Raw genomic sequence first — 14,130 nt, 5'->3', positions numbered from 1 at the left:
GTACTAAGAATCAACTCTCTGCTTAGTGCATGCTGGGAAAGCACTTCTGAGCTAGCTCTCATCATGAATTTGTTTGTCTTTGGAAAAACCATGCTGCCTAGGTTGGTGTTTAACTTGCAAATTTCCCACCTCAGCTTCCCGCATAGTTGGGACTGTAAGCAGATGCTTCTCATATTAATTTTAAGATATTTTATTAACCTCAGAAAAAAAACCCCAGAGATCCTTCCAATTGGATTTTCCTAATCTCCCCATATTTTGGAACCCATGATAATTCATACTGTACTGTGAGCCTCTATGAGGTTGACACTTTTGAGGCTTTTAGGTAGACAGAACTGTAAAGCATATGGTCTTCTGCACCTAGTTTCTTTTGCTTAGCTCAATGTTTTCAAGGCTTTTCCATGCCGTGCTCTATTTTGGTGAATCACGTTTTACTGTATAAATGCAACATGTTTTATTTATACGTTCTTTGGTTGATGGGCATTTGGGCTTGTCTTACTTTGTTTTCACGTCCATAATGGCAGGGAAGGCAAGGTTGCAGGAGCCAGAAGCAGCTGGTTCCACTCTCCCCACAAGCAGAAGCAGAAAGGGATGGGATGGCCAGTTCCTTTTCTCCATTTTTATGGAGCCCAGAATCCCAGTCAGGTAATGGCTCCCACCTCTATTAGTGTAGTAAAGATAGTTTCTCCCAGACACATCTGTCTGCCACAGGATTCTAAATTTTGTCAAGTTACAACCAACACAACTACAACTCCACTCCTTGTCAACTGAATGATGCTCAAATGCTTTGCTTTGAAAAGCGACAACCTTCCACCTCCTCTTCCCACAGGCTCATGACAAGTTATAGCAATGAAAAATGCATTCAGTGCAACTTTAAAAGTCCCCATGACCTTTACCAATTCCAACTCTTCAAAAATCCAAAGTCTCTTAATTGTGAATCCATACAAAAAAAAAGTTGCATAATTCCAACGTAGAATGGCACAGAGTAAACGTTTCTGTTCTAAAAGAGAAGAATCAAAGCATAGCAAGGAATGATCAGACCAAAGCAAACCCAAATTTCAGCAGAGAAAAATAGCAAATCCTGCTGCGCCAGGTCTGGCATCTGGAATACAAGCTGAGATTGGCCAGACTCCAGCTCCGCCCGCAGCACACATAGCCTTTGTCTTGGGCTATGCAACGCCTGCAACTTTTCCTGGCACTCCATGGGCCTGACGTCTCCTGTGGTGTTTACTGCAGCTTAGGCTTCACGGTCACAGCGTCACTCAATGGGCTCTCAGGGCCTCCTTGCAGGGACACCAAGTCTGACACATAGTTGCTGGCTGTAGTGCTGATGGATGTAGAGGAAGACTCTGAAGCTCAGTTTTGAGTCTTTCCTGTCTTCCAAATCAGTATTGCATGGATGATACTGCCAAATTTCTCTGTAGCTCAGGATGGAGTCAGTTACCCTTGGACCACAGTTGTACCTGACTCTGTGTGCTGACCCTGTGCAAGCACTCTCCTAGGAAGTTGTTTCTGAGGTTGGCAGACTTCTTCAGCTGGATTCTCAGTCCAGGCCTTCTTTAAAATGAACTTGTGTCATTGCAAGTTGGAGCCTTTTCTCTGTGGGGTCATGCCCTAACGACACCTCTCCTATTCTTTCAGTACAGTCTGTATCTGTTACTTAATGACAGAAATATTAGCCCTGCTACGTCTGGATTATACCATATGAGGCAAGAGTATTAATATTGGCTGAATTTTAATAGGTGGCATCAGGAGAACTGCTAGTGACACACTATCTCATCAGGTTTGCAGCAAGGCAAGCAGCTTCATTCCTCACTATAGCCCTTTTAATGTGTGTGATATGGTTTCTAATTATGCTGTTAGTTTTCATTTCCTTAATGACCTCAATGCAAAACATCTTCCATGTGTGTGGCCACTTGTACATCTTGTTTGTAAAAATCTCCAACCAATTGCTCACCTATTTACAAAGTGAGTCATTTGTCATTTTGTTGCTGTATAAGACATCTTCGTATATTCTGAGTACTGAGCTCTTTTTTTTTTTTTGGTTTTTCGAGACAGGGTTTCTCTGTGTAGCCTTGGCCATCCTGGACTCACTTTGTTACCGGGCGTGCGTTGTCATCATTTTCTCCAGTTCTCTATGATCCTCTTTGAAACAGAAACATTTTTAATTGATGTCTTGCAGACCCTTTCTCTCTCTCTCTCTCTCTCTCTCTCTCTCTCTCTCTCTCTCTCTCTCTCTTTTGCTTATGCTTTTGGTGGAAAAGTGAGGCCCATGATGACCTCATCCGAGGTCAGGATGATTTCTTCATGGGTTTAGAGTTTTAAAGAGTCAGGATCTCTTTATGTCATTTATCTGACAGTAATTAATTTGTGTATATGGTATAAGGTTGGGTCCAAATTCCTTCATATGTTCAAAGCAGATACTTTTAATACAATGGCAAGAGTGGGCAATCTTGTCTTTTTTTATTTCAGGAAAAACATTTTAACCTTTTTATCATTTACTGAATTATCTGTGGATAATTTAAATTTTTTTATTTTAATTTTAAAATTTATTTAAATTTCAACTAAATTGTTATCCCATCACTTGTATCCTCCCATTCCTCCCTCCCTCCCGCTTTCACCCTATTTCACGCTCCACTCCCACCTCCGTCTATGAAGAAGGAAGACCTCCTCCCCCAGTATATAGTCATCTTGGTAGCCTGTTTATTCTTTCTTTGAGTGTCACCAAGCCTCCCCACCAAGGGGAAGTGGTCAAATATGGAGCACCAGAGTTTATGTCAAAGTCAGTCCCCGTTCTCCACATAACTGTGGAGAACGTCCTGTCCATTGGGTAGATCAGAGTAGGACTGTGGACAACTTTTTAGGATATTAGGTTTTTCATTAGGTTCATGGAAATTTACTTTTGCTTACTGAGTGCTTTTAATTGCAAATGTGTTGTATTTTGTCAGGTGCCTTTTCTGTATTGATTGGGATGGTCATGTGGTCTTTGATTTTATCATTATATGATATGTAACATTAATTTTCAGCAAGTAAACTAATCTTAAATATCTGGGTCAAATCCAAATGAATGTTCTTTGGATTTAACCTTATGGCTAAATTATATGAGTATTTCATAAAAATGAATGCAAGTAACTTCCTTCGCTAGTGACCATGCATGTAACATTGAAGCTTTGGAAGTAAAATTGTGATTGTATAAAGTATTTGAAGAAATAAAAGTTTATAGGATTTTCCTACCCTTTGGATCCTATAGTTTCTTTTTAGAGTTGTTGATTTGACTTAACAAAGTGGGTCAAATAGCTGTACTTTACAATAGTTCTCTCTCTCTCTCTCTCTCTCTCTCTCTCTCTCTCTCTCTCTTTCTCTCTCTCTCTCACACACACACACACACACACTCTTCTCCAGCTAGTACTGTCTCACGTAAGCTTTTGTTTAAAATTGTTGTTAACTGGAAAGTTACTGAGGTTCCTTCTGGTTTTCTAACTGGCTTAAGCTCTTGGTTCTGTTAGAGAGAAGAGTCATTTATAGAGAACTGTACGGACAGAAATACTTACTTTTCGTTGTGACCTCAATAATGATCAATATTTCTACTAAGAAGGCCAAGGGCTTCATCTCTCAAGCAGCTCCTTTTCACTGTAACACAGGCAGAGCTAGGTGGCTGGCCCACAAGCTTCCTCTTCTCAGGGCTGTGGGATTCAAGACTCAGTTGCTAAGCAACCATTTCCTTACCCTTGGGCCAATAGGCTTCTTGGAAGTTCCTTTGAAGTTGGCATGAAGCTGGTGCTTGGAAAGATCATGCCAGTCTGCCTCCCCTTTGGCTGGAGATAAAGGCTAAGCTTGAAATAAGTGGGGGTGATTTCTTACTACAGAAGGGGGCACCATAAGCCTAATATATATGTTTCTATGCTAAATTCAGCTGTTCAGGGCTGTTGGGGATTCTTCCTCTTTTTTCTTATTTACTTTTTATTCATAATCATAAACTTAACTCTACAATCCAGCTAGACTTGGAGGGGAATGAGGAAAAGATGGAACCCAAAGAACTTCAGTGAGAGCAGAGATTACAGGGTACTATGAGCAGATGAGGTGGGGGCGCTTTCCTGAGCTACTACAGAAGGAGCAGTCTGGTGGGTTAAGATGCCCACAACTCAAAAAAAGAGTTGTCCGCAGTCAGAAATGGTGATCTTGCTGATCTTGCCATTGCTGGACAAAGTGCTCCATGGCTTCCAGGATGCTCGTGCCTTCTTTCATCTTCCCAAAGACCACGTGCTTGCCATCCAGCCACTCGGGCTTGGCAGTGCAGATAAAAAAAAACCTGGGAACCATTTGTGCTTGGTCCAGCATTTGCCATGGGCACAATGCCAGGACCTGTGTGCTTCAGGATGTAGTTCACATCCTCAAATATCTCCCCATAGATAGAGCTGCTGCTGGTGCCATTATGGCATGTGAAGTCACCACCCTGGCAGATGAATCCTGAAAGAATGATGTGAAAAGAAGAACCCTTATATCCAAATCCTTTCTCTTCTGTGCTCAAAGCATGAAAGTTTTCTGCTGTCTTTGGAACTTTGTCTGCAAAAAGCCTGAAGGAGACTTGGCCCAAGGGCTTGCCATCGACCAAGACGGTGAGCAACCCGGTGGGGTTGACCATGGCTGCAGCACATGATGACAAGGGGCAGCACATCTGTCTGGGGATTCTTCCTCTATGCTGCCTCTAGAAACATGTGTTATCCTTTTTTTTTTTTTGTACTATATGGAAATGCCTGAGGCTGGGTAACTTTATAGAAAAGAGTTTGTTTCAGTTCACAGTACAGAATGTGCATAACCTTACAGGCCATATCTGGCTAGCAAAGCCCGCATGTGGTACATGGTATCACATGGCAGCAAAACAGCGAGTCCACCTGTATATGTACATTTCTGCTAGTCTCTTCCTTTTTGGGGGGTTACGTTTATTTACTTAATTTGTAGGAGGTGGGCATGCACATGTCATGACACACATGTGGATATCAGAGGACAACTTCTGTGAGTCAGTTTTCTCCTTCCACCATTAGGATCCTGGGGGGATCGAACTCAGGTTGTTGGGCTTGTTGGCAAGGAGCACTAGCTGCTGAGCCATCTTGTTGGCCTGGTCTTCTCCTTCTTATAAAGCTACTACATTCAACCATGGGGCCTCCACCCTCTTGACCATATCTAATTCTAATAATCTACAAGATGCTATAGTAAATCAAATTATTGACCCTCTGTAGTGTCTCATAATGGGGGTTAACTCTTAGCACGTGGAGCCTTGCAAAGGCCACACAAGCCATGTCTATATGACAGCAAGGTGTGATCAAGTACTTGAGCTGACCCGATGCCATCCTTAGGCTATGGCAGATAGGAAGACCATGGGCAAAAATAGTTTCTTTTCCAAAACGAGTGTTCAAGGAAAAGAGTGGGAATGTTAAGAACATCTAAAAAGTAGACCAGGTTGAGAAATTTTACTTAAAGTATACACAACTTCCACATTGCTTCCAAGTAATTATTTCAGGAAGACTATTGTCATGGATTTTTAAATTACTTCCTTTGTTAGTTTCCCATTGCTATAGCAACAAATCATCATACATTTAGAGAGTTAAACGAATAACATTTTTTCCCCTTTCAGTTCTTGGGGCCAGAAATCTGAAATAACAGAGGGTTAAAGCTAAGGCCAGGGATAGTTCATTTGGTGGCTCTAGGGAAGAATGCACCATTTCCCCCCTCTCTCTTTTGTTCTTTTGTTTTTCTTGTTGTGCCCGTAATTGAACTCAGGGAATGCCAGGCAAGGGCTCTACTCATAAGCCAGAACTTAGCCCAGAATATATTCCTTTAAAATTTTTTATTTATGCGTATGGGCATTTACCTGCATGCAATAATCTATATCACATGTATGCCTTGGAAAGTCAGAGGTCATTGGATCTCCAGTGCTGGAGGTAGAAGTGGTGTCTACCACCTGATGTGGTTGTTGGTAACTTAACACAGGTCCTCTGTAGCAGCACTAAGCATCCTTCACTACTGAGCCATCTCATCTCTCTAGCCCCCAGAATCCATCCTTTAATCGTTATTTTCCAGTTTACAGTGGCTGCTGGCATTCGGTAACCCATGACTACAATCCCTCATCTCTGTTTAGTGATCACTAAATTTCTGTTTTGTATAGTGATGTGCTCCTTAACGATGGACATACATTATGAGAAACTTGTCTTTGTACAAATATTGCAGAATGTACTTCCCAACCACAAATAGTATGGGCCAATTATTCACCTTCACCTCCTGAGGCTGTCAACAGACAGTGTAAACGTAAAATATATGCAGCTGCTTGAAGCATGACATGGTGTACTTTCAACAGAAAACTTTATTTTTATGAGTAGAGAAATATACCACAAAATGATAAAAAATTAATACATTAACCAATAACAGTCACTTACTAATATAGTCAGGTCATATGTACTGTATACTATTGTATGTGCTGTCCTTTTATACAACAGTATGTTTACCCCAGCATACATATAGACAGATGAGTGATGCATTGTGCTATGAGGTTACAATGGCTCTGATGTCACTAGACAATTAGAACTCTACAGCTCCATTATAATTTTATGGCTATACCATCATAGATGCAGTGCATGGTTAGAAAAATGTTATTATTTACTGCCTGACTGTATTTTAGTCTGCCTCTTTTCTGTAATCACAAATGAAAAAGTGGTGAACTGTAGAGGAACTGAGAGTAGAGGTCAAGTGGGAATCGAGGAAGGGTTGATAAAGAATGATATTATTTGTATGTTTTGTTGTTGTTGTTTCCTTGTTTGTATAGTCTCAGTAGGTAGCTCAGGGTTGTATAAAACAGTCTGCTTGTCTTAGTCTCCTGAGTGTGGGTATGACAGGATATACCACCAATGCCAGGCCCAAGAAAATGATGCTAATGTGGTATCTAAAGGAAGAGAGTGTTAGGGGATGATTTTGTGCACTGTGTATTCAAATGCTGAGTTCTGTACCCAGGGATCTGGTTGTGGTCTGGACTTATGGAGCCCAGAGAGGTGGTGGGGGGGATAGAAGAGGAGAGGAAAGAAGAGGAGGAGAGGACACACACACACACACACACACACACACACACACACACACACACACACACATACACACACACACAGGGTCTTAGGTAGGGACCAGAGAGTAGCCATGAGGACACAGTTACAGAAGGAATAGCCAGCGCGAGACTAAGATGAAATATAAGGGGCTACGTGGCTGGGAAGTAGGCAAGGCCAGAATAGTTGGATTAGAATAGCTCAGTGTCTGCCCAGCTATAGTGCCAGAAGCTTTTAATAAAAGCAATAGGTCTCCATGGCATTATTTGGGAGCAAAGGTGGGCATAGGAAAAATCCTTGCATTTTACTTGAGAATAAGTCAGTTACACAAATCATGTTTCAGATATAGTGTCAATATGGAAAAAGGGCATGTGGTGAAGACAAGGTATGTTCAACCAAATGAAAAGTTATAAACGTCCGTATAGCTAGGACCACGGATTGGGGGTGGGGATAGCAAATGGGACAAGGCTGGATTGGTGGGAGATGGTCGCTCTATTCTTGATAACTGTATTAGTCAACTTAGGGCAGCCAAAATAAAATACCATAGGGGTAAGTCACTCTTCTGGAAGCCGAGAGCCTGAGATTAGGGTGTTGGTGTGGTAGGGCTCTGATAAAGATCCTCTTCTTGCCTTGAAGACACTTACTTTCTCTGTATTTTTATATGGCACAGAAAGAATAGGGGAGGGAGGGAAGCCGAGCTCTCCCTCCACTTAAAGGGCTATGTCCTATCACACTACGGCCCTTCCTCTTAACAACACTCTCTCCAGATACAACCACATTGCACGGAAAGACTCCAAAACATAAATGTTGAGGTGGGTGGGACACAATTTGGTCCTCAGAAAAGGGCATCGATGGAATGACATGATGGCAGTTGACAAGATCATCTGAGGTACAGTCTAGATATTTGGGTAGAAGGGTGGAAGTGAACATGAAGGCTGGGGAGGAAGTGGTGCCAGTGGCGTTAGTTAAATTCAGATAGTGTTTCTGTTGAAAAAACAGAGAGTTCTAGACTAATCCCAAAGGAAAACCTGAGCAGACAGAACACTTCATTCAATACGGACATGAAGACAGAAGAAGCACCTGTGATGGTGCCGAGGCTTTCCCAGTGCTCAGCAGAGTGAATGGCAAAGTCAGGGCAAACCTGGGGTACATTAAACATGGGGGAAAGATCATAAGCTCTTTTTTTTATATCTGGACTGCTTCGGGAATGTTCGAGAGACTAGTTAATGTGCTTGGATGATTTTTTTTATTATAATCATTAATACTAAACAGTGAAACAATTATTTCTTATGAATGTCCTAACAAAATCCCTATTCTTTGAGCTGACATGAGAAAATAGATGCAACATTCACAAAAAAGCATAGGTGGAAGGATTGGCCCTAGGTTGGAGTGCAGCCTCCTTCTTAAAGGAAAACTGCCTGATACAAGGTACTTGGTGGCAGGCACCTAACATTTAGCACTTTTAAATAAGTCAGTATTTTCCCCAAGGAATTACGATCTTTATTTGGTGATTGTAATTGACCTACAATGACAATGAAATACCCAAGACAGGCTACTTAGAAAGTAAAGGTACCTCCTTCTTGCTATATGGTTCTTAAAGTTCAAGTCCAAGACTAAGTGGCCCATTGGTTTGAGTCTCTGCCACATCAGGGATAGAGTGTTTGGTGGAACAAAGTACTTATGTCTTACTCGAGGAAGCAGAGAGAGACCAAGAAGCAGAGTCTAGTAGTTCCTTTTCATAGCATGCCCCAGTGACATCTCTAGGACCTACCTCTTAAAGGGCCTACCGCCTATGAATAGTGCCACATACAGGAGGGCGGCTTTGGATACTTGGACCTTTAGGGGTCACTCTCCATGTGTCAAATCACATCTCTTGGTTAATATTAATCTTGCTTTGACCATTCACGATACCTTCATCATCTTTTCTTCCTCCTTTCCTCTCTCCCGAAGTCTATGCCATTGCTATTTTTCTTGATTCTACACAAATCAAAGACCTTCTAATTTCATTGTCAATGATTTCAAATGTTACTTCCTTCATGAAGCTTTTTCCTTTCCCCCAAAAGTATTGTTTTATGTATTTGATAGCATTTAAAGAAAAATCTCAAAGAAAAATGTCAAAATAAACATTACTATTTTATGATGTTGTGAATAATTTTAACTGTTTTTACTAAAACCTTCTTTTATTCTTTACAATTCTCAGAGTGGCTTTTCTTTTTCCCTTTCTTTGTCGTCATCATCATCATCATCATCATTATTAATTTGTTTTAGTCCTCTTTGGTGGAAGGCAGTTTAAAGGTTGAGGTAAGCTAATCCTAGGATTGGGGGAAGTCTGAGCTACAAAGCGACTCATTTTCAAAAAGAAAAAAAATCATGTTTCATATAGTTATTTGTCAATACATGTAACATAAATGTGACTTTCCGAAATCCACTAAGCCAGCTGTGTGGAGAGAGACAACAGGTTTGGGCAGAGGAAAGTGCACAAGTTCAATGTTCTAGGTGTTCCGTGGTAGATTTTCCTGCAGTCGAATTCCCTGAATCAGGAGAGAACTACCTAAGATCAAAGCTAGACCTTTGGATCATAAGCTATTTTGAAGTCAACCAAGGGGGGAGGGGACAAGCCAGCTACTGGGTAATACTGATTGGACTTTGCTTTGATGTAGGACTCGGTCGCCATACATTTTGGTTGCAGTTCTTAAAACTCGAGTTAGCCGGGTTTATTTTGAAGCTTTCCGAACTTCACAGAATTCCAACGAAATCTCCAGCCAAGACTGAGCAGCAGATTACATAGGGTCTGGAATCTTTCCTTTTGGTTTTATTTGTCCACCAAGAGGGAAGCGTCTGGTTGTCAGGTAAAACCTTTCCATGCGAGGTAGTTACAATGAGCTGGGACAACTCCTAGGACAAGCAACCTCTTAAGCATCCTGAAGTCGCTTAGACAGCCTTCACTTGCGGCGCACCTGCTGACAGGCCACGCCCCCAGGCCTTGCTCCTCCCGCTCCTTGCAGGCGGCTGCTGCACGCCCCGCCTCCGCCGTGAACCGGCCCCCCGGGCTCCTCGAGCTCTGGCCCCGCCCCGCCTCCTCCCCTCCCTACCCCTCCACTCCACCCCCCCGCCCCCCCCCCCCCCCCCCCGGCTCCCTAACGTCCTCGGCGTCGAGCCCAAGCCTGCGCCTGCGCCTGCGCCCTGAGGCTGAAGTCGGGGCGCGCCTTGGCTGGAACGCGGAGAGCGGCGGGCGGAGCAGCCAATGGGCGGCGGCGCTGCCTAGCGGCCGGGAGGCGGGGCCTGCGCGGGTGTTAGGTTAGCGCGAGGCGTGACCTAGTTGACAGGCTCTGAGGTGCTGCTGTGGCGCCGGCCGCGGGGCAGAGCGGGCGGGCTGAGGGAGGAGGGCGGCGACAGGGCGAGCGGCTAGCGGCTCGGGGCTAAAAGAGCCTTTGCACTTTTCCCTCCCGAGTGCCCCCTCCATCCCCCCCACCACTCCACACACCCTGTTTGCCCGTGAGCCTGGGGAACTTGCAGCTTAAAGCCAGCCACCCCCACGGCAGCATGTACCCCAGCAACAAGAAGAAAAAGGTGTGGAGAGAGGAGAAAGGTAACCGGCCCCGCGGCCCCGGGGGCGGGCGGCGGGTGGGTGGGGGCGGGGGCCCCGCGGGGCGGCGCGGCGCCCTCCGCCCGCAGCCTCCTCGCTCCCTCTCGGCCGGTGCCGCTCCAGCCGGTGGCCGCGTCCACGCGCGCGCGTACGCCGGCGGCCACGCGCCGCGCATCCCCCCCCCCCTTTCCCGCCCCCCGGGCACCTGCGGCTCGCGCACGTGCGGGCGCACACCCCTCTAAGGCTCCGGGCCACAACCTACCCTGCATGGTCGCCTTCCGGCAGGCGCGCGTCCCCGGGCTAGGTGCAAGTTGGTCGGGACCCCAGCTGGGACTTTGCACCTCCCGCTGGGTGTCCCGCGGACAGGTGCCCAGCGGTGGCTCCCTGGCTGCTTGTCGCTTGAGCCTGGGCGCACCTGCACCTGCACCTGCCTGCCTTCCTCTGGTGCCCCCCCTCCTCTGTCCTCCCTTCATCACAAACTGGCTCGGGGTCCCCGCTCTGCTCAGCTGCAGTGTGACTTCTGAAATTTGGAACCTAACAGGAGCATCTGGTCGGCGAGGATAAGCGCCTTCGGAGAAGTCTGAATGGGCTCTCCCTCAGCAGTGTGTTTCTCTGTTACAGCCCCATTCATAGTATGAAGTCGCACGGAGTAAGGCTGTGTGCACTCCGTGAATGAACCCTTCCCTGAGTTTTGTTCACTGCGAGGCTTATCCAAATCCGTTAGATTGACAGTGGCACTGATTCCTTTAAGAAGCGGAACTGTGCTATCCAGTCTTTTTTCCTCCTTCTATCTCGGTTCAGCTCAACGGGGCATATTTGATGTAATGCTCGAGTCTCTGACATATTTTTTCTGTATCTTTTTAACCGTTTTTATACTCCCTCCCCCATCACAGAAAAAACATTGCATTGCTACTACCCACTTGCACCAAATCCGTATATAATGGATGAAGTTGAACAAGAGTGTACAAATTTCTCTGGGCTATCTCCTTACAAAAGAGGGGTATAAAGGGGCAACTAGCTTGAGAGTTGATTTTCTTGCTGATAACTTGTTAAAGATTTTTATTGCAAGCCCCTGTCTTTTACGAATCGTTTGACCAAACAGTAGACTTAAGAGTGAGAATTAGAAAGAATTCTCTAAATAACATGGGCTTTAACAATGCTCGAAAAAAGGTGTGAGGGAAGTTTTCAGATTAACCCCAGGGAAGAATTAATATGATTGGATTGTGCGGTTAAAGTGTCTTAAATATTGAAAGATTTGCTTTAGTGTCATTGTTTCAATGAATGTGAGTGCTGAGAAAACCAGAACTTCAAGGTGTCACAAAACAAATGCTGTTTAGAATGTCAGACTGATAGCAAGGCTGGGGCTAGCAGAGCACTCTCTAACCCTCAGAAGCCCTCTACACCCAGCACTGGGAAAAACTAAACAAGTGAGAGTTTAGGCAAGAGTCACTGTGTGAAGTAGTGTGGCGTTTTACTAGTGCTGTGCTTTTGTAGTAACAGTTTCACTTGAACTCTCCTCAGTGAGCACTGGAAAATCATACCCATCTTTCCTGATGGCCTTGATATTAGCTTTGCATAACTGCTGGCAGTAAAACAGTGCAAAATCACTTACATGTTCTCAGGTGCAGGGATCGTTAAAATTATAGTGAATACCTAACAACTATTTTTATGTTATATTAGAAACACAGCTCCTCAAGTAAGATCTATACACATGGACTGTGATGGTGAACAGATACTTCAGAATCTTTCTTTAATCAATCTCCCCCCCCCCCTCTCTCTCTCTCTCTCTCCTTTTGTTTCCTCTATAGGAAAAACATAACCAAATGCTTTTAAAATTAATTAATTTACTTAACATCCGGATGGCAGTTTCCCTTTCCTCCTTTCCTCCAGTCCTCCTCCTCCACCTCCCCTCTCCCCCACTCCTCCTCCCTTTCTCTTCAGAAAAGGGGAAAAGGGGAGTCCTCCCATGGATATCAGCCTTCCCTGGCAGAGCAAATTGCAGTAAGACTATGTGCATCGTCTCCTGTTGAGGCTGGAAGAGGGAGCCCAGTAGAGGGAAAGGTCCCAGAGGCAGGCAGCAGAGTGAGAGACAGCCCCTTCTCCCACTGTTAGAGTCTCACACGAAGACTCAGCTTCCAGCTGTACAATTGTTATATATGTGTGGAGGGCCTAGGTCAGTCCCATGCATGCTCCCTTGACAAAGTGTTTTTATTTTTTTTAAATAAAGAAGCAAATGTACAAGGAAGGCTTTTTAATAAAGTTACTTTCTTTTGTCTCAAACTAAGGTATTTTTGCATGAGGCTCAAAGTTAAAGGGATATATTATGAAGTGAACACTTTGTATCCGTCTCATCAGGATGTCTGTTTCTGGAATAGTAAAAGTGTGAAATGTCATCCGTTATTCCACCAACAAGCTCAGGATTTCTCGTGCAATAAAGAGACCAATGGGATGCATGACCTTTTCCTTTTCATCCCACTGGGGAGTCGATGGCTTAGTACTTTTGCAGCTGTTACTGAAATCTAGATGAAGGCTTACCCAGTTCATTGAAATGTCAAGGCATTTCAGAAACATCTTATAATTCAGTACACCATGTAGTAAGTAGAACTGTTTATATACTTGGTTTTCAGAGAAAGGATTCATTATAAAGATGAAGCATTAGTAAAAGAACATTTTTGGTAATGCCTGAGAAACCATGTGTATGCCTTTTGCCTTTTATAGATTCCATTGCTTAAACAACCGAGTTCTTGAAAAGCACATATGTTTAATAAATACTGTTTTACTATTTTGAACTCTAATTTAGAATCATTTAATGTGTATTTTCATTTCAAGTATTGCAGTTTATCTCTTTGTTTATATTGTATTACGTTTGGTGCTGTCTTTGCTCTAAGTATGCATTTACTTCTAAATCAATGGAATGGCAGTTTTATTTCTGTCTGTAACTTCTGACATTTTCATAAACAATTGCTTCATAATGTCCCTCAGCCTGATGCCTAGCTGTAATAATTCTGCATCTCTGATCTGAGCTTCTAAAGCAGTGCTTTAGCCATTGAGGGTTAGCCCCCTTTTCTGCTTTGTGAGCTAATCCCGAATTTATGATTTCTTTCAACCCTCCTATCCTACCTATTATTCTAGAATGAACAGGTGTCACTGACTTTTTAGGTCATGGAGAATGTAAGTTCCACAGAACCATAGCTGCCCTAGCATGTTCTCCATGGTGTCATGGATCGTTTCTCTACACATAATTTAGGTTTTATTCCCTAAGCTCTTTTCTTTTTCGATTATAAGGTTAACCTGTGCTTGTGCTCTTTATTCAGTTGTTTGAGATCTTGTGCCATCATTTGTTTACTCTTGGGTATGTTCAGTTTCTCATCATCTTCATCTTTTCTCTACTGTTTGTACAGAGTTTGTTGTCCTCTCTGCCTCCCTTCCTCCCCTCTCCACCTCTCTCTTTTAAGACAGGGT

At 43.8% G+C, this 14,130-nt stretch overlaps 2 protein-coding genes and 1 pseudogene across 13 annotated transcripts in view; 1 reads left to right on the top strand and 2 right to left on the bottom strand.

Moving 5' to 3' along the window:
• SEL1L2 (SEL1L2 adaptor subunit of SYVN1 ubiquitin ligase) overlaps positions 1-3,686 on the bottom strand; it is a 121,584-nt gene extending 117,898 nt beyond the window's left edge. For all 3 annotated transcript variants that reach the window (XR_014777771.1, XM_084774935.1, XM_084774936.1), the window contains exon 1: positions 3,549-3,686. Coding sequence is in view for 2 of the 3 variants with exons in the window: in XM_084774935.1 (XP_084631061.1) it covers positions 3,549-3,606 (58 nt within the window). In the remaining variant the exon portion in view is untranslated. The remainder of the gene's footprint in view (positions 1-3,548) is intronic.
• Positions 3,687-4,139: 453 nt separating this feature from the next.
• LOC311593314 (peptidyl-prolyl cis-trans isomerase A-like) lies at positions 4,140-4,639 on the bottom strand (annotated as a pseudogene). Its single transcript has one exon. The product of its transcript is annotated as a peptidyl-prolyl cis-trans isomerase A-like (transcript).
• Positions 4,640-10,361: 5,722 nt separating this feature from the next.
• Positions 10,362-14,130, top strand: part of MACROD2 (mono-ADP ribosylhydrolase 2) — a 1,913,815-nt gene continuing 1,910,046 nt past the window's right edge. For 4 of the 9 annotated variants that reach the window (XM_084774709.1, XM_084774708.1, XM_084774707.1 and 1 more), the window contains exon 1: positions 10,362-10,671. In XM_084774709.1, coding sequence (XP_084630835.1) covers positions 10,626-10,671 — 46 coding nt within the window. In that variant the 5' untranslated portion in view covers positions 10,362-10,625. The remainder of the gene's footprint in view (positions 10,672-14,130) is intronic. The other 5 variants (XM_084774712.1, XM_084774714.1, XM_084774713.1 and 2 more) reach the window with 3 other exon arrangements.

This window comes from Acomys minous (assembly GCF_964271855.1).
Source record: "Acomys minous genome assembly, chromosome: 3".
NCBI lineage: Eukaryota > Metazoa > Chordata > Mammalia > Rodentia > Muridae > Acomys > Acomys minous.
This window is presented reverse-complemented; position numbering and strand designations above follow the sequence as displayed.